At 40.7% G+C, this 22,549-nt stretch overlaps 2 protein-coding genes across 2 annotated transcripts in view; one reads left to right on the forward strand and one right to left on the reverse strand.

The window, feature by feature from the left end:
- DIDO1 (death inducer-obliterator 1) overlaps positions 1-10,335 on the reverse strand; it is a 46,429-nt gene extending 36,094 nt beyond the window's left edge. Inside the window, exon 1 of the mRNA XM_065754601.1 lies at positions 10,229-10,335. The gene's annotated coding sequence lies outside the window, so the exon portion shown is untranslated. The remainder of the gene's footprint in view (positions 1-10,228) is intronic.
- A 4,405-nt stretch (positions 10,336-14,740) lies between these two features.
- GID8 (GID complex subunit 8 homolog) lies at positions 14,741-20,980 on the forward strand. The gene is made up of 5 exons (XM_065754596.1): positions 14,741-14,823; positions 15,945-16,074; positions 16,963-17,159; positions 17,668-17,865; positions 18,136-20,980. Exons 2-5 carry the CDS (start codon positions 15,957-15,959, stop codon positions 18,307-18,309), a joined length of 687 nt encoding a protein of 228 aa, XP_065610668.1. The 5' UTR covers positions 14,741-14,823; positions 15,945-15,956; the 3' UTR covers positions 18,310-20,980.
- The last annotated feature ends 1,569 nt before the right edge of the window (positions 20,981-22,549 follow it).

Below are 22,549 nucleotides of genomic sequence, written 5' to 3' on the forward strand. Positions count from 1 at the left end.
TGGCAAGGCTGTACAGTACACAGTTTAGAGTTTAACGTAACATTTTCTTAACACAATTTTAAATCAAGATATTCCATGTTAATAACATGGATGAGTTTTTTATCTTTGTTTTAATTGAAGACATGATATTATTACTCACACTATTACATAGATGAAAAATCTCTTAACAAAACTAAAATTTTAAAATAATTTGAAGTGTGGTAGGCATAAGAATTTGATATGTTTAAACTATTCCCCACATTTGCTATGAAAATGCATGGTTTTCTATTAAAACATCCTTCCTCCCACGTCTCCTTTAAAAGGGATACCACCTGCCTCTAGAAAACTTTAGACCACAAAAAGATTCGACAGAACAACACGTTAGTAATAAATCTGTTTTGTTATGAAGTCCTGTAGTAAGCAATTCTCCTTTTGAAAACACTTAAGCTTTTAAGGCTAACTAAGAATTAATATTAGAAAAAAAACTCATGAATTTCTTTAAAAGGCAACAGCTCTTTCCTTTTCACAGATAAAGTAAGCCTTGACAGTAAAACCTCAAGGTTTATTGATTTCAATGGTAAAGTAACAAAACAGTTCTTCATTAAACAATGGATTCAAGTAATTATTCAATCCACAGTTATGGACCACGAAGAATAAAGCGTAAGCCTAACACTATTTGGGCTGCTACTGTCACACTGCCTTTCCCACCCCACCCCCTACCCATCCCCACTCAGTTACACATGCTCACATGTGGTCTACATCACATGCACCCATCCATCCTCAGACAGAAATGTCCACATGAATTCTTGTTAAACAGACTGGGTTTTTGAATCCAGCAGATTCAATCCCCAAAGATCAAAACAATCCCCAAAGAGCAAAAGGATGAAAAATTAGTATCAAAACTACTGCAAAGACATACAAGAGAACGAGAGCCCTTTTAAGCAACAACAGCTCAGCTGCCACTCAGCAAGACCTCACCACATCTTAACCAGATGCACTTCCCCACCTGCCCCCTCAACCGACATTTACTTTTCAAATGCTGATCAACACATTAAGCTTGCAAACCATAGTGCGAGCATTCCAGTGAAACAAGCCACTCGTCTAGAAGTAGCAAGAAGTTGACACAGAGTATCCTAAAAAAGAGTATTTGCCCAAGGAAACATTTACAGAGGTCTTTTAATACTCCGTTACTTTGTGGGAAAACGTCTGTATCTCCCTGAAAAAGGCACATTAATACATTCTGGGCCTTAATTTCAAAAGCAACCGATGTATCCTAAGCTTTAAAACAATAAATAACCTTGTTAAAAATAAACACACAAAACCCTCACTAAACAAAACATATAAAACTCCAAGCTTAGGCAAAGTTTCCACTGAACAAAAAGAAACAACAGTAAAACCATTTAAGGCCTAATGGCATTACAGCTTTATGTGACACAAGTTTGCAGTTCTGCTGTGATTAACTACTCTCAAGTAGTGAGGAGAAGAGCGGGAAGCCAAGAGTCACATTCAGCATCCTTCTGGATGCCATCCTGCATCATTCAGTCTAAGGGTCCTGAAAAAATTCCAGAGCATCAGCAAATGGTTTAAAAAGAAGCAGAAAAGAAATTCCCAAACTCCAAATCCTGCTACTGTGATGCATCTGTTCACAAACACACTATACACAATAAAAAACATAAATGAAAGTCTATAATCTCCTTTTTCTTTTCTTTAAATCCACTATCATTCTCACGTTCAGACAAAACCTCAAAAACATACTGCCATGTGCTGTCATCTTTGTAACCAAACAGCGCACAAATGTCACACACAGAGTGAAGAGAAGTCAGCTGCAACAAGTTACTCATGGCTCAGAGCTGTAACTGCAGAAGGGTACCTGCACTGAGCTGTTTCAGATGCCTCGATACAACCACCACGTTCACCCTGACAGAGCAAACCTGTCAAAGAAGGGCTACATTGCCCCATTTTTCTCATGTTTCTGTGTTTTAGACAAAGGTCCATTTAATAAATTACTTTAATTATCTCCAATTCACTGGCCCTGAAGAGGTAATAAGCATCCAATGGGTCCACAGACTGCATAAAAACTTTGTCTTTTTCAGAACTTATTTTAATTGCATGATGAATTTCCTGTCTCAATTAACCTGGAAGACCTCACTTGAGGGAAAAAAAAAAAAAAAAAAGATACTGAAAGGCAATTTTGTAATATGACCTTTAACATGAATTAAGGACAACCAAGACAGCTTCTCCCTCATCTGAGGACTTGAGTACAAACAAAAAGCAAAGGCAAACTTCACGGTAAATTCTCCAATTTCAGCTTACCAGCTATTTACCTCCTGAGGAATTTTTCTAGGAATAATGTTCTGTATTTTCTCATTAGTGCCATCCCTATCGATGGCCTCACGTAGCAAAATATCCTGCACCTTACTGCATGCTCTCAGATGACAGCTACTCTATGTTCAGACAGTATGCTGCAATTTGTACAAGTTCTCACAGCTATAATACTGTTTTAGCCCCGTGATACCCAGCTACTATTAGTTCTCGTCTCTTTACATGCCTTTAATTCTCCATAGAAAAAACATATTCATTTTGAAATGTCTCACATACAACATATCCCTACATAAGCATAGAAAGCAAGGTTAACTGCATATTCAAGACATATTACAGATGTTAGCACCTGCAGGACTTGATTCATTTAGTCCTGCTACCTAACACCAGGGGCCAACTTCTGCTCCAAAGGAAGGCAACGGCTTTGGCTGCTGTGCTGAGCCCACTAAAACACCACTTAATGCTTCAGATACATTATTATTCAGTGTTAGGACCCAAAGACACATCAGAGACCTCCAGCAATCAAAACGATCAACATAAGGTTCAGCAAACTTCCAAAAGCTAGAGTTAGTAAGAATACACAAAGGTACTTGCACCCACAAAAAAAAAGTAAAGTATAATAAACGTCTTACTTCTATTAAAAGTGAATATTATTAATCAGTGACCAATTTTAACTCCATATCCTGACAAAAAACCAGTCTGGGCCATGATAGATAAGAAATCAGCTTCAAGTAGAAGACCTCAAAAATTCCTAAGTGAATATGTTAATTATCACGAGAAAAATGTGACTGTCTGAGAAGTCGAATAAGGGCATAATTTCTGATGCAAATAAACCAACTGCTGGCATAGTTCAGTGGATGTCACTCCTCACTGGATGATCGATTCCACTGAAAATTACTTTTCATCCCCAACTTGTTGAAGATGACATCTGGGAAATTGCACTCAGATTTCTACTTCTCATTAGCAAAAATTATTTAGTATCAACAAGCATCACAAAGGCAGTTCAGATCAAGTCAGCAGTGCAAAATGTATCACATATATAAAACAGAAGTTTTATCCGGGAAGTAGACAAAAGGTAAAATTCACTGATCCCTAAGAACCACAGGAAATAGGTTCTGCACTACCAACAGAAAAAGCTGCATACACACAAGGCTGCAGTGCAGTTCCCCCCACCTTCCCTTTCAGGACAGATGCAAGAGCTGATTACTTACATGAGAAGCAACAGACACTGACTGTGAAGTGTTCTACCACTTCTCCGCAGAGGACTCGGTCCACACCTATCTCAAAGCTGACAGAGCCCTGGATATTTGCAGGTCTATGTCAACATGTACAGATCTGACAAAACCAATAGACCTATGCTAAGAAAGCTTTGATTGCACAGCTTACCATCTTTCCCCCATATGTTCAACTAGTCTACTTCTACATAAAATGTACTCTCTAATTACTAATTCAGATACCATCCTTCTGAAAGAAGGAAATTACCTTCCCAAGAGTTGAGAAGAGGGAACGCTGCAACAGAAGAGATGTAGTAAAGGAGTGAGAAAGGCAGCAACTGCAACACTTAACTCCAGATGTAGGGAAACTGATCTGAATTATAACCCCCAAATCCACACTCTGAATAATTTATTATCTCACTATTTGACTGCTACAGACACACTGTGGCTCAAGGTCACTCAGACATTCCTAGGAAACACATTTTATACTAGTAAAAACTTCATATTTTGAAGTGGTTAAAAACACAATTTAGTTCAGTGTTTTACATCTAATAATAAGCAGTGACAGTGTAAGAAGCAATCAAAAATAATGCTCCTGGTTATTTATACTAAATTGATTCCAAGACTATAACAAGCCTACCACATTATAAACCTAAAGTACTAACAGCTCAGAAGTGGAAGTGAACTGCTTCCTATTCCAGAGTGAAAACACTATTTACCATTAACAATTTTTACTTTATCACACTGAGTAATTTCAACAATGCATATTCAGTAACACATAACTCAGTAATACAGCCACATTCCCCATAAATACCCAATGCTAATTAAATGTAGGATAGACCCTTCTTCAAGGATTTGAGCTGCATGAAGGTGTAATATATCTAGGCAAATATGCACACCAACACCAAGCATCAAGATCTACTTTCATGGCAGCATTTACTACTACGAAAGTATTCAGTCCCACATACAAGACATATTTATTTGTCAGATGTCAGAAATAACATCTACAAACCTTACACTACACTCTTCCACTACTGCCTGCTCCTGCCTCACCTCTCCACTGACCTTTACGAAGGCAGGCAGCAATATTCATACAGCCTAACTGCAGTAACTGGAAAGTGCTGTGCAGCACCCCTACTAAATTCCTAACAAAAGCAACAGAAGAGAACAAACATGTGTGAGATTACACTGATCCAAGACAGAAATTGATGCACTGCAGGACAGGGGAGAATCTGTACCCTTGGAAGATCAGTTTCTCCACTTCAGAAAGGTATCAAGAAACAGAAAACAAAATCCACTAGCAAACAAAACCAATTTGGCAGTTCACTTAAAAAAAAAAAAAAAAGAATTAAGAAATAGATTGATTACAAGAATGCATACTTTCATGTGGTGTTTGCTCTTGTAATAAAGAGCCCTTCCAAATGAAAATGGCTTCAGTCGCTCATTATTTTAAGTCCCTCTACTGTGTGTTCACACCATAATCCCTGCCATGATTTGCATCAGGTTATACACTTACCTTTATGTGAGTCTAAGAAGGCCACTGCCACACACAGGACAGCAGTCCTGCACACCCGCACTGAACATGGCACCTCCAGGAGTGTTCCATTCATTGTGTGAGCACAAAGCCATATCACCATGGACATACAGTAACCAACAGTAAGACTCCAAAAAGACAATGAGCAGCTGCAGAGTACAGCACAGCTACCCTAACTAAAACAAGTGCTTTAGGCAGTTCCCTGGTTTATGCAACACAAAATGCAGAGATTTAGGTTTATTTGGATGTCTCAGGCTTTAAAATAATTTTCCCATGCAAAGCATTTGAAATGTCCTTCTTCTATTGGACTACACAGTCAGAAGAGCAAATGAGAAGAAAGGATGAAACACTCTGTAATGGAGCACAACACCGAGTCATACAAGTTTATTTTCTTCCAAACAAGTAGCAGAAATGCACTTCCTTGAATCAAAGTGAGCTTCTCACAGCTCAATTCAGTTAAATAACCATCTCTCACAAAAGTTATAAAGGTGCTTTAGCAGCAAGTCCACCACTGTCCTGGCAAACATTGAAATTTTATTTAACAGAACTATGAAAACATCTATACTATAGTTTTTTTGTTTTGTTTTTTTGTTTTGTTTTTTTACTGTCACAATTGCACGAGTCAGAAATGTTAAGGGGTACAATTCCTAATCAACTGGGCAGCACTGGCTGGCATAGGTTCCTCACACAGAGGTAATGGCACCATTAAAACTGCACTTTCACCTATACGTTGTGTTTATAGGGTGGGGTGGCAGGTGTGCACCATCCCAGTGCAGTACAGCTTTATCAGCACGGCTGCACACTGAATGTGAAAGCTTTACCAACTCGTCAGTACAGGCCCTTTATGTAAAGCAGGCATTTATCTCAGGAAGAAGCAAGACTTTGAAAGTTCACTCATTCCCTGATTGAATAAAGCTGCATAAACAGAGTTCAATGTATCTGTGTACGTGAGTTTCTGTCAGTGTAACTGCCAATAGCTGGGAAAAGAACTGCAAACTGCAACCAACACCGTTCTGACAATTTTAATAAAAGCCAATCCTCATCTTAAGGCACTTGGACACATTGTGCACATCTTCCAAATTGTAGGTCCATAACCATGTCCATAAACAGAGTTGATACTTAGGAGTTTCAACATTTAGGGATACAGGAACTAATTTTAAGTACTAAAGAGATGAGATCAGTAGTTTCTACCCCAGAACTTCACACAGAAGGCAGAGATTTTACGGCCTTACTGCCAAAGCCACATTTACCTTTCTTACTACTCATGTAACACTGCCTAAAGCTTTTGTTCACACACTTCTGTGCAACCCAATCCCAGATCTACTCTAAACCAAAGCAGTTTACCCAAAGCAACAGAAATAAATTTTTGATCAGGTTTACTTCTCAACATCTGAATAGTACAGTCAAAAATGACACAGCAAATAGACTGTTAATTAAGAACCACTGTAAGCACAATCACAAACAGCACAGACAGTACTGCTCTTTTTACCCTTTTATATAAAAAGCAGGGAGAGGGTGGAGGGGGGAGCACTTCCCTGTGGTCAAAAACGTATATTCCAAGAAAAAATAAATATAAAAGCATCTCCTTAAATGAAGCCTCCAAAACCATGAAGCCAATTTTGTAAGCCACTGTCCTATGTTTAGAAAACAGATAGCAGCTACAAACTTGGATTCATTGGATATTATTCCCTATACAATAATCTTTACCATTCCTTTTCTACCATTTCTAATGGAAATATTTTACAAACACACATGACCTTTTTTTTAAAGGTTTAACTTCTGCTGCAAAACTTGACCCCTTCAGCAGCACTGAAAATGTATTTTTAGCAACTGCAAAGGAAACAAAGAGCTTTGGAAAACTGATTCACACAACCCAATATTCCTCCACTGAAGTACCAATTAAATCAGCTCTTTATTACGACTTTTGAATCTTGGGTTGTTAAGTGCACAGAAACAGTTCAAGATCCCACTGCTTGTTTATTTCTAAACATATGATAGTGCAAGACTACCAATTGTGAAATTTCAGCTTGAATATTTACACTGTACTCAAAATCCCCTCTTCTCCTTCAATAGTTTTATACTAATTAGCAAAGTTGTGCAGGCTGTTTGTCAAATTGCCACTAATACAGCACATAAACTATTTATACTTCCTAAAATATATGTAAAAATCTTAGTTTTACACTGATCTATCTGTGTCCTCTGGCACATCTAATCATGGCTGTCAGCAGAACTAAGTGTACAGAAATAGCTGCAGAGCAACTGCAGGATTACAACTTCTGACCCCAGCAGCGCAGCTGTCGAAGAAAAACACTGCTTTTATACTTCTTTCATTCTTACACCACCAAAAAAGTGTCATTATGAAACAAAATAATAAAGTTTGCCTTCAGAATTCAATGAAGTATAATAATTACAGTGCACTGATTATATTACTGCACAGGAAACAGTTCAGTTACCAATTTCAATTAGGGTTTATCACAAGAATGCACTTAATACACATTTAATTTTTGTGTCTTCCCCCTAGCAGGAATTTTAAGATGCTTAACCTCAAAGCCTAGCAATGCTTTTGAGACTAACCCTACTAAAACTCATTAAGTTACTTTATTGCTTATTTCAGAAGTTGTATTATATATAAACATAACAATAATACAACTTTTAAAGCAAAACAGCTTTTAAAGTATACTTGATGGTGGATCTAAAATGGTCCAAAGGAGGAGGACTGACAGCAATTCCTGCATAAACCAAGAAAAATTTACTTGTATCTTGTACTTCTCCTGCCACTGTCCTACTAGTTGAACGACCAAAGGAGGCACTGAGCAGAAAAAGCTCATCAGAGAGTTCAACTAGCACAGATAGTACCACTTCTGTTAACTTGAAACCATCTACTCTTACTCCTGCGTAGTACAGTCCTGTCTCTTTCCATTTTTATAGTTATATTTCATAATCTTCCAGACTAATGCTTGTAATCCTTCCCCTTCCTCTCTCTAGTTAATATTTCTGGCTGAAGTTTCAGGCTGGAACTAAAAGCATGGAGTTAAAACTGTAAAGACGGAATCTTAAACTGGAATAATAGAATCTACTCCCATAAAATCTTAAAACAGGACTGAGTAGAGACAACATTTTTTGTCGAATCCAACATACACTGGGAAACATACTCGGTTTTGTTTGCTATTCTGTGCTCTTCAGTTCTATCAGAATTGCTTTTAGAAGTTTTTTTGTTGCACATTTTCCTGTGTTTTTTTTTAATTCAAATAACAATACAGAACATGAACTCTATGTATCACCTTACAATTGATTTTTTTTTAATCAATAAATACTTTGTAGTGTACATAAAATTGCAGCAGGAAAAGTGCTCATCTGCACACCAACAGAAATTAAAATACCCCCAAAAATTTAAACTTCACTCTTGAATTCAACCATTATCTGATCCGCAAGTCACTGAAGCCATGCAAATCAAAGCAGGCTTAAGGCTAACACGAGTTGTTACTCTTTCACCAAAGCTTTGTGCAATGTTTCTGGAACCATTAAGGGAAACATTTTAAGGCCTAACTCACAAAAGCTATTTTGAGCATACTACTGTATTTACTCCTATAGAAGACCTGAAACGTCAAAGAATGATAACAAGCAATTAGCACACAAAGGTAGTACACAACTCAAAGTATCTGTTAGACAACTAACACAGTAAATACTACACTTACACAGTAACTAACTATGTATTGGCATTTTTCATTGACCAGCAATCCAACCTCTTAAACGGCGAGTAAATTTCTTATATCAACAAGACATAGCTGAAGCTATACTTGCTGAAAGTAGCGCTTAAATTAAAAAAAACTCTTTTATATAAGAGATTTAAGTGGAAAAGTTTTAGTAAAATTTATCAAGAGAATATGCTTAAACAAGGCTGAGATGATTAAGCACTGAAAAGACATCTGCATTCTCAAAAAATTATCTAGATTTGAAAATTATTTATATCTTTAAAAAGGAAGAAGAACGCTACACACATCCTTTCATATTAAAAAAAAGGAATCAGTATTTTTCCTCGAGTTCAAAAAACAAAGAACAAAACCAGTGCAACAAAACAAGAACGTTACACTGTTTTTAAGCAATGGATATACAGAAGAGTGTAATCAGTACATTTTTCAGTTTATTAAAAAGATTGAAGTGTTCTTTCAAGTGTTCTTTCCAAGTTAAAAACGGCAGGCTAAGGTCACGGGATCTTATTCATCCGCTATTAAAATGGAGCTATTGCTTGGATAACTGTATGAAACAGAATTTGGTCATTCCAGCAGGTTCGTGCAGGGCATTTAAGCAGCTCTAAAACATCATTACCTCCCAGGGACAGTACTGAGTTCATCAGAGGGAAGGGAGGAAGGCAGACCGTACCAGTCGTTGACTGGTTTAAATACTCAAGACCTTACTGGCGTTATCTAACGCTGCAACCCCTTCTCCTTCCTCTGCAAGAAAGGCACCAGAATATGCTAAAATCCTGCTTTTGTTAATGAACTCACCACCCCTGAGGTGCCACGTCCAGCACCCAGCGCAAAGCCCCGTAACCCCGTGCCAGGACCCAGCCGAGCCCCGGCCCCGGGCTGCACTCAGGAGGAGCGCCGAGGAGCAGCGCTCCGCCCGCACCCTGCCGCGGAAAAACCCTCGTCCGGCAGCGGGATGCGTTGAAACGGACCGTAAAGGCGGTTAGGTCGTTTGAGGGCTCAGAGAGAAGCTCGCCGCCGTCAGCTCGAGCCATGACGTCGATCGGCTCAGCGCGCGCCCGTCCTCTCCTTCTCTCTCTCCCCCAAGATGGAGGAGCCCGCCTTCCTGCCCGCTCCGCCCGCGGAGGCCGTCCTCTCCGCCGCGGCCCAACCACGTCAGGAGCTCACGGGGCGGCGGCTCGGGGCTTCCTCCGGGGCCCCCGCACTGTGTCGCCGACCTCCTCTGGAAGCGAGCCAGGCCACCGATGTGCCCTCGCCCCGCAGCCGCACCAACGGTCCCCTGGAAACAGGCCGCCCCCCCACGCCCCCGCAGCCCTGCGGCCGCCCCGGCCCGCACCGCCCGCCTCCATTTTCTCGTCGAGCCCCGAGGCCTGAGGCGGCGGCCGTCCCTTTTCCGCCACCCCTCCGCCGCAGCGACGGCCCGGCTCCCGCTCTCCTCCTCTCGCGGTGCTTCTCCCGCTGCCTCCCTCACTCACCGTGGGGAGCGGGTGCGGGATCTTGCCGCTGCCACCGAAGCTCTCAACCGCGCCGCGCCGCCATTTCCTTCTCGCAGCGGGTCCGGAGCGCTGGGCGGGGCCGCTCCTCCCCCGCTACCATAGAGATGGACATGGCGGCCAACCGCTGCCTAGAACGGCCACCGCGCATCGCTTTGCGCACGGCTCCCGGAGGACTTCGGCCGGTACAGGCTCCGCCTCCCTCCCAGCAGCGCGCGCTCCCTCCCAGCTCGGCGTTGGGCGGGAATGCCGCGGCCCCGCACCGCCCCACAGGGCGGGGGCAGAGCAGGAGCACGGAGCACCGAGCGGAGATGTGCTGTAGCGAGTCCTGACTGCTGCTTTGCTCACAGCGATTTGTCTCGCACGGCAGCGTCAGCTCTGTGGCTTATTGCATCTTTTACCTTCGTTCCATCCGATTTGGAAACATTAAGTGCCGACTGGTGCAGTAATGTCTACCTGTGGGTGGGCTCTGTACTGCTGACCCCCTGCACAGAGACTGCTCAGTCAACGCCCTTTTATCCCAATAAAAAGCCCTTTCAAAATGCCTACTCTCCTAAAAACACTCTAGGAGCCAAACTGCTGCAAGCACAGAGCAATTACACAATATAGAAATCTACATTCAAGTGCACAATATGAGACTCCTGGGACTAAAAGCTAAGGATGATGCTAAAGCCACGATAGCTATTTTTTTTCCCCTTAACTACATAGACAACCTCTCCACCTGTAAACAGGACTGTATTAATACTTACTCCACACAGGAACACCAAGATGTGAGATGGATTCCTGTACAAAAGTATAAGACTGTTATTAAAGGCATTTAAGTACATTTAAGTAGTTAAACTTTCATTCTGCAACTACAGAGCTACAATAAAAGAAAGGCACAAGGAAGGGAAATAAATACCTTCTGATTTAGTAGATCAAGTCCCTCAGTGATTTATGCCTGGGAAAAGCTAACAATAACATTAATGGTCAACTCCAGCATCCAGTTAGTGCTCATAACAAGGAATCTATGCCAAGGCAATGTGCAGAACAAGGAGATGCACACCAGTAGTGAACAGGAGAGCCACAGTGAAATAAGGATTAATTTCCTCTTACACACATTTGGTAAGAGGCTTTTACCACCTTAATGTAATAACTCAGTGTGCACACCCAGTGAATACCAACTAAAGCACGTCATACTTTTATCCCACAAAACCCCTACATCTTTATGTTAAAGACAGCCTTCTCACCAAGTCCATTATCTATCCTTGCTGACTGAACACCTGCATCACCTTCACTTGACCAGTACATTCAGCACCTCAGCTCTTTTTCTGCTTCATTCAATTCTTTTCCCTTCCCTATTTTTTCTTCCTGTTTTAAAACATGATTTCCCTTAATTTAGAGAATTTGCTGGGTGGTTTATGCCTTCTCCTACATAACGTAATCATAGTTTCTAACTGAAATTATAGTTAGAGCTGAAAAAAAAAAAACCAAGAAAAAAACCCAAAACACTGGGAAATCCTAGCAGAAAGATTAATGCATATCAGTTAGCTTGTAGAACAGTTTAATAAGCACCTTATCCATCTATCCTTAAGTACCGGAAAAGCTTATGCTAGGATAGCTACCATGCCCTCAGCACTACTTCTCCTTAAACCCTTTTTCCGTTGGTTTTCCAAATCTTGTCTGCTATTAGGCAGTCAATGCTTGAGTCTTTCTTCTGAAGCTAATATATCTGTGCTTGACTACCCCTGGAGTTTCTCTGACTGTATCTTTATTTATTTGTTAAGAACCAGAAAACAACAGATAAAAACTAGAGAGTTAGTCTGCTAAAAGAGTAGGGATAAAAGCTAGTGAGCAAGTTTTCATCCCTACTCCATCTCTTTTTAACAGAAATATTGATCACTTAAGTCAGAGGAGACTAATGTTTGTTGGCAGTGCTCCAGCTTTACCTTTTTTGATGTGCAGAGAAAGGCTTTTGTCCCCAGAGTCCTGGGCATCAGCCAATATAGATACACCAGGTATCAAGGTAGCATATCCTCTGGGTACTTGATTCTGCAAGGCTCCCAGCACATCATTTCGTATAAAGACTGGATGAACAGATACATATTTTTCCAAGGGTTATTCATATTCACTAATACCAATCTCCTTTACCTGGTGGCAGAAAAGTAGAGCTTTTTCTGCCCCGATTCTAGGTAAACTTCCCCTCTCTTCTCCCCAGTGCATGTCCTTCTTGCAAGGAATTTTTGTACCATCTACATGAATCTAGTGATCTTGATGTAGGGTTTTCCCTCTATTCCAAATGTCAGCCACCAAAATACCCTTCTGAGTAAGAAACAACTTTCTCAAATCATAAAATATCCAGAAATTCTATAAAAGGCACTGAATTACTTAGACAAGTATACAAGTCACTTTTATTCTAAGTTGCCTAGTATTTCTCAAAAGTCAAATTTCCATGCTATTATTGGCCTCATTACTGTAAGATTCTCATAAGATTGCGGTATATGAAAGCCAAAGGTAACCTTCAGAAAGAAAGATAACTCGCTTCCATGTATTAGAACTTAACATCTCACAGAAGAATACTGCAATATTTTCCTTAAGCAGTAAAAAAAAAAAAAAAAAAAAATTTGGTTCCAAATTTTTGGAGGTGAGGGCTTTTAACAGAAGTTAAGCTTTAACACTAAGAAATTATGTGGGAAGTTTGTGTCTGAGATTGTGGCAGGAAGATAAAACTATTGTTGCCCTACTCTCATCTGTGAAGCGTAACAAAGAAAAGCTGAGCAAACAAAATCTCAGTCTCTAACAGATTTGACATGGGGAAAGCATAGGTAAGGGAAAAATGCATGCAGCAAATCACAGTATCCTGCAAAGAAATTACAAATTTCTTTCTAATAACACTAAGGTCATAAAAGCCTACTGCTGAAATCATCTGGGTGGAAAAAAAAAAAAACAGCAGTAACAAGCAAGGCTACAAAACAGGAATTGTTGGCTCTTCGCTGTTGGCTCTTTTTTCAGATTTCTTTAACTAAGGGACAATAAAGGGACAAAGGGAAATTCCTGTTTCAGTTAGCCAAATATCCCAATCTGTGAAAAAACAAGGTGCCACCACTTAACAATCAAGCATACTGCCAAAGAGCAGCGCAGGTAGACACTGAATCAGTTAGATTTTTGGTTTACTTATTCAGTATATATTCTTTCACTTTTTTTTATAAAGCAATTACAAGCTAATCTCTGCTCTTCACCTGTAAACAGCAGCTATGGTACGAGTTGCTCTCACGTGTCTCCTCTTTGCCAGGGCGCACCTCCCTCAATAGGAAACCCTCCCGGAGAGGGATGCCCTTCTACCCTCTCCCTCTTTATGGAAATGCACTGCGAAACTCCACCTTGTCGGGGGAGGAGCTGAGAAGAGTCGGGAACGAGAATGCGAAGATTTTCAAGACTGTATTATCGAGATGTATAAGAAATAGAATCGGAACATTTTGTCTTTCCCTAAGTGTCAAATTCGTTGCGAGGGCTGGGTGGTGTTTTGATTTCTTTCTGTGTTTGTTTGATTGCTTTGATTTAAGCCAGAGGAAATGTAGGAACAACTGTTATGGAAATGAGTTTTGGAAACTACATTTTATGGTACGATTACAAAAAAACAGGAGTAAAAAATGAGTAATTGTATCCATACTCCCACTCAGCATAAGTGAAATTGTATGTCCCCAAGAAGTATCATTTGCCAAATTTCATATGCAGATGTACCTCTTAAGCCCGGCTCTCTGATTTAAACACACAAATAAAAGTGTTTCATTGTCTTTGTGCCTTGATTCACAAACCTCACTGGATCTGGCTGCAGCAAATTTATGAATTCTCAGCAGCCAATATAGATGTTTTCAGAGATTGTAAATCAGAGCCCTCAGCCACTGCAGTTCAGAGCCGAGCATAGCAACAAACATCAGTTGGTGTTTCGTGACATGAACACCCCAGGCTGTGATCTAGTCACACACTGGTGACTTTCCACAGATGCTGTGGTTGTTGCCGCCTCTTCCAGATGCTGCAGACTGCAAGTTGCTGTCTGCGCCCATAGCAGGCCGGCACTGTCACCTGACGCATTAAAATATCAAAGAGCAGCAGCAGGCTCTGCAGCTGGGATAGGCAGCATGGCGGTGCCAACACAGCCTGAAAAGGTGGGAGCCAAACAGGGGGTGCAAGGAAGAGACGAGACCAACTCCCCCACTTCACGCAGCTTTGCCGCCCCCGGCGCTACTCGCCCTAGCCCACCCCGGCTACCAGAGGCGGCTGGGCGGCCATCTTGCGGCCTGGCCTCCACCGCTCTGACTCTATGGTACCCCCGGCGGGAGCAGCCTCGATCTCAATGGCACAGAGGCGCCGACCGCCTCCGGTCTCCTCTGTGGTACCAGCGCCCCACTGGACGCGCGTGTATGTACACAGTGTACGCTCTGTCCCGCGGCCCACCTCTATGGTTGCACGGTCTCGCCCCTCACTGGGCGCTGATTGGTTGAGAGAGCAGTTCTCGCGAGATCCGCACGCCAGCGGCCTGGCAGAAGCGGCGGAGGAGCCCGCGTTCGTGCGTTGGAGCCGGTGCCGCAGCGCGCTCGGTAAGATGGCGCCAGCGGGGCCGCTCCTTTTCCCTGGGAACGGGGGCTGCTGCGGTCCTCGCCTCGGCCCGGCAACTCGGTCCGTTGCTGATCGCTGAGGAGGGTGGGGAGGAGCTGGGCCTGTGGCGAGCGGAGCCGTGCGCTCGGATGGCCCGGGCCCGCGGAGGGCCGGGCCGGGCCGGGTCGGGGGCAGCGGCTCGCAGGGCTGGGGCCGAGCGGGGCGTTGTGTGGCGGAAGAAGGTTATGGTCCCCGGCGGGGCTCGAGCCGCAGCAGTTTGAGGGACGCCGCGTGGTTGGGAGCGCGGGCCGGGAGCTCTCGGTCTTTCTGGTGACTTCGGTTGTCCCCCGCGCCCGGCACTGTTGGGGTCGGCGCAGCTTTGGCGAGAGCTGGGGTAGAGAAAGAGCTGTTTTGTTGGGAAGGGGCGGGGAGCGGCCCGCCGCCGCTCGGGGTGGCGGTGCCTGTTGCTGTTGTCGCCGTCTCTCCTCCCCCTTCCGCTGCCCCTGTCAGAAGTGGCCAAATACCAGCTTCAGTTTTAGCCGAGTACTCCGTTTCCAAATCTGAGAAAAACACCAGGAGATAATTTGGTAGCGTTGGCAGGAGTACTTTTGGGACGGTCACACTAAGCGTTCTGGTGTGCACGGTGCCACTCACTGCTTGCTGTTTTGTAGCTGTATGACATATGTTGCTGTTCAGCCAAAGTTGTTTTGTTTTGCTTTTATAAAACAAATATTGTTTGCGTAGGTTTAGCTTTGGAAATTTGTTACAGATTTTCTGGTTAGCTGTCAAACTTTGATTCTTTTGTTCTACACTGTGATGCTGTGGGTCCTGTATAAGGTTTAGGCAAGATTTATTTAGATTGGATTTCACGACAAGAAGATGGTATTTGAATTTTGTATTCTGATGATGCATGAAAGCAGCTTTAGAAACTGGGTAAGGGATCTGAAAGTGCAGGAAGAAGGAAAATAATAACGTAAAATGCTTGGAGATAAAAAGGTCTTTTGGAATATTAATTTAAAAGATCTTATTAGAAAGATGTAAAGATAGTAGCAACAGTGCTTATACACATTAAACCGGCTTTTAATTGAATTGTGTTGAATGAAATGTTTTTCTCTCTTTGTAGTAATAAACCAGGATGAGTTATGCAGAAAAACCTGATGAAATCACAAAAGATGAATGGATGGAAAAACTTAATAACTTGCATATTCAGAGAGCAGATATGAACCGCCTTATCATGAACTACCTTGTTACAGGTAATGCTAGGAGGGTCTTATTTCATTAGGAAATGCCATTTTGGTTAGAATATGGTACTGTAAGGATGAAGTTAAGGACTAAGGGTTTGGTGATTGCTGTTGACTTTTAGCAGTGCTCAGGTGCTCTTGTATTCTCTTAGGTGGACACTGAATCAATTAGATTAAAACAAAGACCTAGCAGATATATTGAAATAGAAATTACACTGACCTTAATTCTTACGCTAAAAGATATAGAAGAAAGTATTTTTCGATTGCTGTAAACAGAAATAGTCTGCTGCACTGTGATGTCCTTTTTTTGTGCCATTAAGACAGAACTCAAGTTGGTGTTTTTATTTAAAATAAAAACACTCATAAATTAAAATAAAAGCACTCATAAAGCTTCGCTGACATTTATCAAAAGCAAGTTTTAACTGTCTAGAAGGGTAGACTCTGAAAGAGCAGTGTTGTCAAAACAGTTTGAGACCAAAAATATTAAGCCCTTCAGCATGTAGCCTAACTTTATACTTACAGCAATCAAAAACACTTGGGAATTGTCCCTAGCAATTATGATGCATACCATCACAGTAACCTATACTAGGGTGGAGGCATTTATATTTGATCTACACCCCTGTTTACATTGGTGTGCAACTGGATCTTCTGAGTTGAGAGAAGAGCATCTTAGTGGCGTAGTAAAGTAAGCTAAATCGTTTGTATGTGTACAAAAATATAATTTAAGATTCAGAGTAGCCATTAAAACTTTCTTGATCAGCACCTAAGTTTAGAATTCAGTTTTCAGAATTAATCTTTGAATCATAGAAACGTGCAAGCAGTACTCAGATCTTTTAATTGAAACTGATTTCTTAAGGAGTTTTGTAAGACTGATTTGTAGGTAAAATACTTCTATTTCAGAGGGCTTTAAAGAAGCAGCAGAGAAATTTCGCATGGAGTCTGGAATTGAACCCAGCGTTGATTTAGAGACTCTCGATGAAAGAATAAAAATCAGAGAAATGATACTGAAAGGACAGATTCAAGAAGCCATTTCATTAATAAACAGCCTCCATCCAGAATTGTTAGATACAAACAGATATCTTTACTTTCATTTGCAGGTAAGGACAAGTTTTATTTTTGTTTCAAAAGTAGTTAAAAAAACTCTGAAAAAAGTGTGGGTTTAAGAGTACATCAAGGGATTTGTGGCCAAACATGGTTGCAGTTTCAACTGTTTGCTATTGATATCGTTTTATAGCAGTGGGAAAATTTGTGACATGGTCCAGCAACTGTCATATACAATTAATTAGTAACATAAAAACTTTAAGCAGTGGGAATGATCTGTGATATACCAACTGTTAATCTCAGTTTTCTAGAAGTTCCTTTAGTAGCACACATTCTCAAAGCATGTTCTTTGAAAGCAACAGACTACCTTTTCTAGTAGATCTTGTTGGCAACTGTGTTACTCCTTTTCCCAGACATTTAGAATTGACCTAAAACTTTCATATTACAAATTGATATTTGTCTCAAATTACATACTAATGACTGAAGATTATGATCTTGAAATACTGAAGTTTTGCTAATTTGTTTAGCTAATACTGCTGTGGGGTTTTTTTTTTTTGCATGTAGCAGCAGCATTTGATTGAACTGATTCGGCAGCGTGAGACTGAAGCAGCTCTGGAATTTGCTCAGACCCAATTAGCAGAACAAGGCGAGGAGAGCCGGGAGTGCCTGACAGAAATGGAGCGCACGCTGGCTTTGCTCGCCTTCGATAATCCCGAAGAATCACCATTTGGAGACTTGCTTAACATGATGCAACGACAGAAGGTAGTGTTTTATTTGTATGTGGTGAAATGTCTTTGTGTCCAAATATTTTTGAAATTCTTATAAAAATGTGTATGCCGTTATGCAAAAGAACAGCATTCCAAAAACTGGTGCTGCAGTGATCAGCTCTTTGACTTCCTTCTTTGTTACTCTGCTGGTAGTATGTGGAGCTTTGTCCTGACTTCATTCTGAGAAATTAACAAGCTGTCTGTGTGACATCACAAGTATTAATCGTAGGAAAACTATTACTAAACTCCAGTATTTCTTTTCCAGGTATGGAGTGAGGTCAATCAAGCTGTTCTAGACTATGAAAATCGTGAATCAACACCCAAGTTGGCAAAATTACTGAAACTACTACTGTGGGCTCAGAATGAGCTAGACCAGAAGAAAGTGAAATACCCCAAAATGACAGACCTCAGCAAGGGGGCAATTGAAGAACCTAAATAAAATGTGTGCAGATGGACATCAAACAATCATAGTACTGCACAGTATACATTTATATCAGTCTGTGACTGAAATATTTTTACTACAGTACAGCACTCAATTCAGATTTTTCAATGAACATCTAATTTGAAGGGAGAAAAGTCCCTTTTGAATGCTGCAAAAACTGCATTGAAAGGCGCTGTATCTCTTTGAAAGTCTGACTTAGGCTATGCACTATAATACATTTTTAAAAAATACAATGAAACAGGACAGGAAAAATCACATTTTTAAAAGTACAGAATTCAAGCTTTCTAATTGGCTACTGATGCTTAGTTGAGTGGTCAGTGAGTTAATATGGAGTTACATTGGCAACTGTTCAGTTAACTTTAACTGTCTCCTGTTTGAAATGTGTATATAGAACAGTGAATATTTTCTACCTTTAAGTTATAGCAAGATATACATTCCCCTTAAGAGTAACTGGTCATGTTTTCATCTATAAACTTTGCAGTAAGGTCAACCTTTTGCCTAGGAAATAGTGTACAAACTTGTAAATCTTAATTTAAGAACTTTTTTTTTCCTTGTTTCTGACTTTTTGGTGCTTTATATGGTGAGAGCTATGTTCATAATGGATCAGTGACCCATCTTTTTTCGTGATAAGTATTATTGGAAATATTTTTTTTCTCAATTTTCGTGAATGACCAAAATGGCCCTCAGAGGCACTTGAGATTTTTTTCTTACTGGGGACCTTTCCCCTCTGTATTGAATTTGCAGCTGCAGACACTGCAGTGATTCCAGCAGGCTGGTAGAGCTTTGAGGGCCCCTGGATTTTTGTAAACTGAAAGACATACTTGTGTTAGGAAATGAAGTGGGGGGAGAGATACTTACGGAAGCCTCTGATGCATCTTGTGCAGGATCTGCCTTTACTCTTGTTGAATAAGAATCGTAGTTTTAGATCTACTTGGGCTGTTTTTATGCCTTTAGCTGAGCAGAGCAGGGCTGTCTTTAAAGACTGAAATTTCTTTTTTTTTTTTCGATTCTTCCATACTTTTCTTAAGAGATGCAGTTCATCTTCACCAGAATTACTTTGTTTACTGACTGTCCTCACTCCAGTTAGGATTCTAGTTTTAATGTTTTCTATGTGAAGTCCAGACTTTCAAGTCAACAAATTGCAATCTTGTGGGTATGGGATGTTCAGGTCAACTTAATTTTGCAGCACTGTTCACTGAGATGTAGCCAGTGGTAGTAAGCACTAATCTTGCCAAATCAATCTGTAGGCTTTTAGGTCTGTATATCAAGTTATTAACGATTTATTGAACAAAGATGGATCTGGTGGGTGAAGTAGCTTAACATCACGATGCACTGGCAGTTGTCGTAGCAGTCCCATACTGTACATAATCTAGTCTTGTATGGTAGATATTACCCTGTAGAATGAAACTTAGTTTTCACTTAATTTTACTGGAATACGTATGCATTAAACTGTATAAAGCTTTGCAGATACACCTGACTTATGGAAACTAAAAAAAAAAAACAATCTGTTACTGATTGCATTACTGTGAACACTGTTTACTTGTGTAGCTTTTTTTTTTGTGAGGGAAATCCATTGTTTGTTAAGCAGCTATTAGAGATGCAGAGCACTAAGTCTAAGCTAGATGATGGATATAACAAAATGAGTTGTTCTCATTTATTATTGATAGTTTTGTTCTGCACTTTTAAGGCATTCGTGGCATGGAGGTCTCAGAGTTTATATGTAACAAGCAAGCTATCAGTTGCCCCCAACTATGGCAGTGGACTGGCTTTCCTTCTCCAAGACTGGTTATTTTAACACCAGGATTTTAACAGTTGTTTTCTTTTTCCTTTTTCCCCATTCGGTTGACGTCTGAAAACCATGTACAACTTTTAGTTTGTGAGAAACTGTGTGGTTAATGTCACTTTGTTTAATAACAAACTGCAGAAGCAAAACTGGAATAGCTCTAATTTCTTCATATGTAACTGATCAGCTTTTCCTCTGTTCTGACACTTATGTACTAAATCTCATCTAATGCTTCTCCCGGATGAAGTGGAAAGTGGTGCGGTTTTGTGGCATGATGAGCATTTTTCTCCATGAGAAATGCAGTATTTCAGTCCTGGTTGAGAAGTTCACTGTACTTCTGGAACGCTGCGTTAATTTCACATAGCATTTGGGCAAAGAGTGAGCATAGATTACTTGAATTTTCACTAGCTTGTTTTTTTTCCATTAAGAAATAAACATGTTTTTTAAGGGGTTTAATATAAAGTTAGTATAGATCTATTTCACTTTGTTTTTATGAACATGCCACATTGATAAGCAGCTTTAATCTGTAAAGTTTTTTGGTAACTGCAAGAAAATATTCGAAAGCTATGCATTTTAGAGAAAGCATAAAGGTAGTCATAATGGTACTTCTAAGGATCTTTATATTAGTGTATATAAAATAGTTTGCATATACAAATATAATATATAATCTGTTTGAAATATTCTTGAATGGTAGGGGCTGTGAAACATTATAATTTATGGAAATATTGTACACAGTAAACAGACCTCTGTCAGTACACGAATGGACTTTTGTCATATGCATGAGAAATGTCTTATTTGGTGACTACTAATGAATGGGATTTTGTTAACCCATTTTTGTTAGATAACCACTTTAACAAATATTATTAAATGCCACTTTGAACAGTTTGCTTTAGTGTTAAAATACATACTTTTTTCCCACTTAATTTAGAACAATAAGAGAATAACTTTTTGTATGAAGATTTGTTCCAAACTCATCGGTGGCAAACAAATGTACACTACACTCATTGTCCCCTCAACCTTTCTTTTGCTGAAAGCAAGTAAGATTGTTTTCTTCTCATTCATCCTCTGAACACAAGCTGAGTTGTGAAATACTTTCTCTTACATGCATCTGCCAAAGGGATTTATGTGAAATGTGTTTTGAGTAGGCTACAGTCTCATTCTTTCTCCAGAGTCATCTCAGTAGCTGTCTCTTGGCTGTTACCACGTTTCTTTTCTGCCTGTCAAATCTAAGCTGAACTGGTTGCTTCCTTTGTACAACGGAGTCGTTTGTGAAGGGTTAGGGATCGTGGGTTTCCACGAAGATGAAATACTGGCAGTACTTTCTGAGGAAAAAGTTAACTGAATTGTTTAATTTATATAGCTGGAAAACCAGAGGCTGCTGCACAGAAACTAACAGCAGAATTTTGAGTAAAGCATTTCCTCTCCAGGCTTTTGAAGAGGCAAATACACGGAGCTTGAAACCAGGAGCAGTACCTCTCAATCTTGAGATGGTTTCATTGAAACACTTCCTGCTCCTTCCACCTGCGTTAAAGGAATACTGAAATGAATGTGGAGAGCACTTTTGTAGCATTAAAAATGTGTGAAGTTACCTGGAAATAAATGTCTCCATTGTGAAGGCATTGCATTATTCTAGGATAATTTTATTGTTTCTAATTGATAACATTTATGCTTTGTATGCTTGAGTCTAAGCTTAAAAGCAGTACCTAAAAAAAGATCCTTGACTAGTAGATGAGTGTTGCTCAGCTTATTTCAAACCATTTTCTGTCCAAGTTCATTATGAAGCTTATTAAATCGATTTGGAGCGTGATCCTGTGTGTCTTCATGGGTTGCCAGACCTCCTGTTGTTATCAGCAGCTGAGTGCACCCTTCAGGTCATCACCTGAATAGCAATGGAGAAGGACTGTTTTGCCCTAAGCCTGCCTTTACCTCTGCAGCAGGGTGGTGGCTTCTGAGCCAGGCTGTGCCCCTCTCCCATGTAGAAACAATGTGACTGGTGACTATCAGCTTCTGCCATCAAGTTCTTGGTGCAAACAGCCCAGTAAACACTGCGGGCAGTGCTGTCTCCCCCAAACTGCGTTGGAGTTTCCCTTCAGGAGCTGGCAGTTGTCTTTTATGGAACGTGTGACTCTATTACTCCTTCTCACATCCCCTAAAAATGCAGAATTGGGTCATAATTTGTGCTTCACTTCATAAAAGCTTCAAATAACGCAACCATTGTGTGGATGAAATGCAGTGCTGGTGCATGTCAGCTCAGGTATTATCCCAACGATCTTCAGTTTGGTTTAATCTTTCGGCTGAAACAACACAGGAAAAACTAGAGGAGATTGTGTTCCTGAAGTTAGCACCTGTCTTCTGAATTGTTCCTGTTTGCCGTTTCATCGCCCTGATGGGATGTTTGCCTCCAGAAAGCAATGCAGCAGTGAAGGGAGCAGTGTGCCCGTGGTGGATGTTACA

Source organism: Cyrtonyx montezumae, unplaced genomic scaffold (assembly GCF_038088225.1).
Source record: "Cyrtonyx montezumae isolate F1298 unplaced genomic scaffold, pur_monq_1.0 scaffold_9, whole genome shotgun sequence".
In the NCBI taxonomy this organism is placed as follows: Eukaryota; Metazoa; Chordata; class Aves; order Galliformes; family Odontophoridae; genus Cyrtonyx; species Cyrtonyx montezumae.

Bases quoted from the DNA above. Each gene is read 5' to 3' on its own strand.
- GID8 (XM_065754596.1), top strand. From the start codon at position 15,957: ATGAGTTATGCAGAAAAACCTGATGAAATCACAAAAGATGAATGGATG. The intron at 16,075-16,962 runs GTAATGCTAGGA...CTTCTATTTCAG, and splicing joins CATGAACTACCTTGTTACAG to AGGGCTTTAAAGAAGCAGCA. The intron at 17,866-18,135 runs GTAGTGTTTTAT...TTTCTTTTCCAG, and splicing joins ACATGATGCAACGACAGAAG to GTATGGAGTGAGGTCAATCA.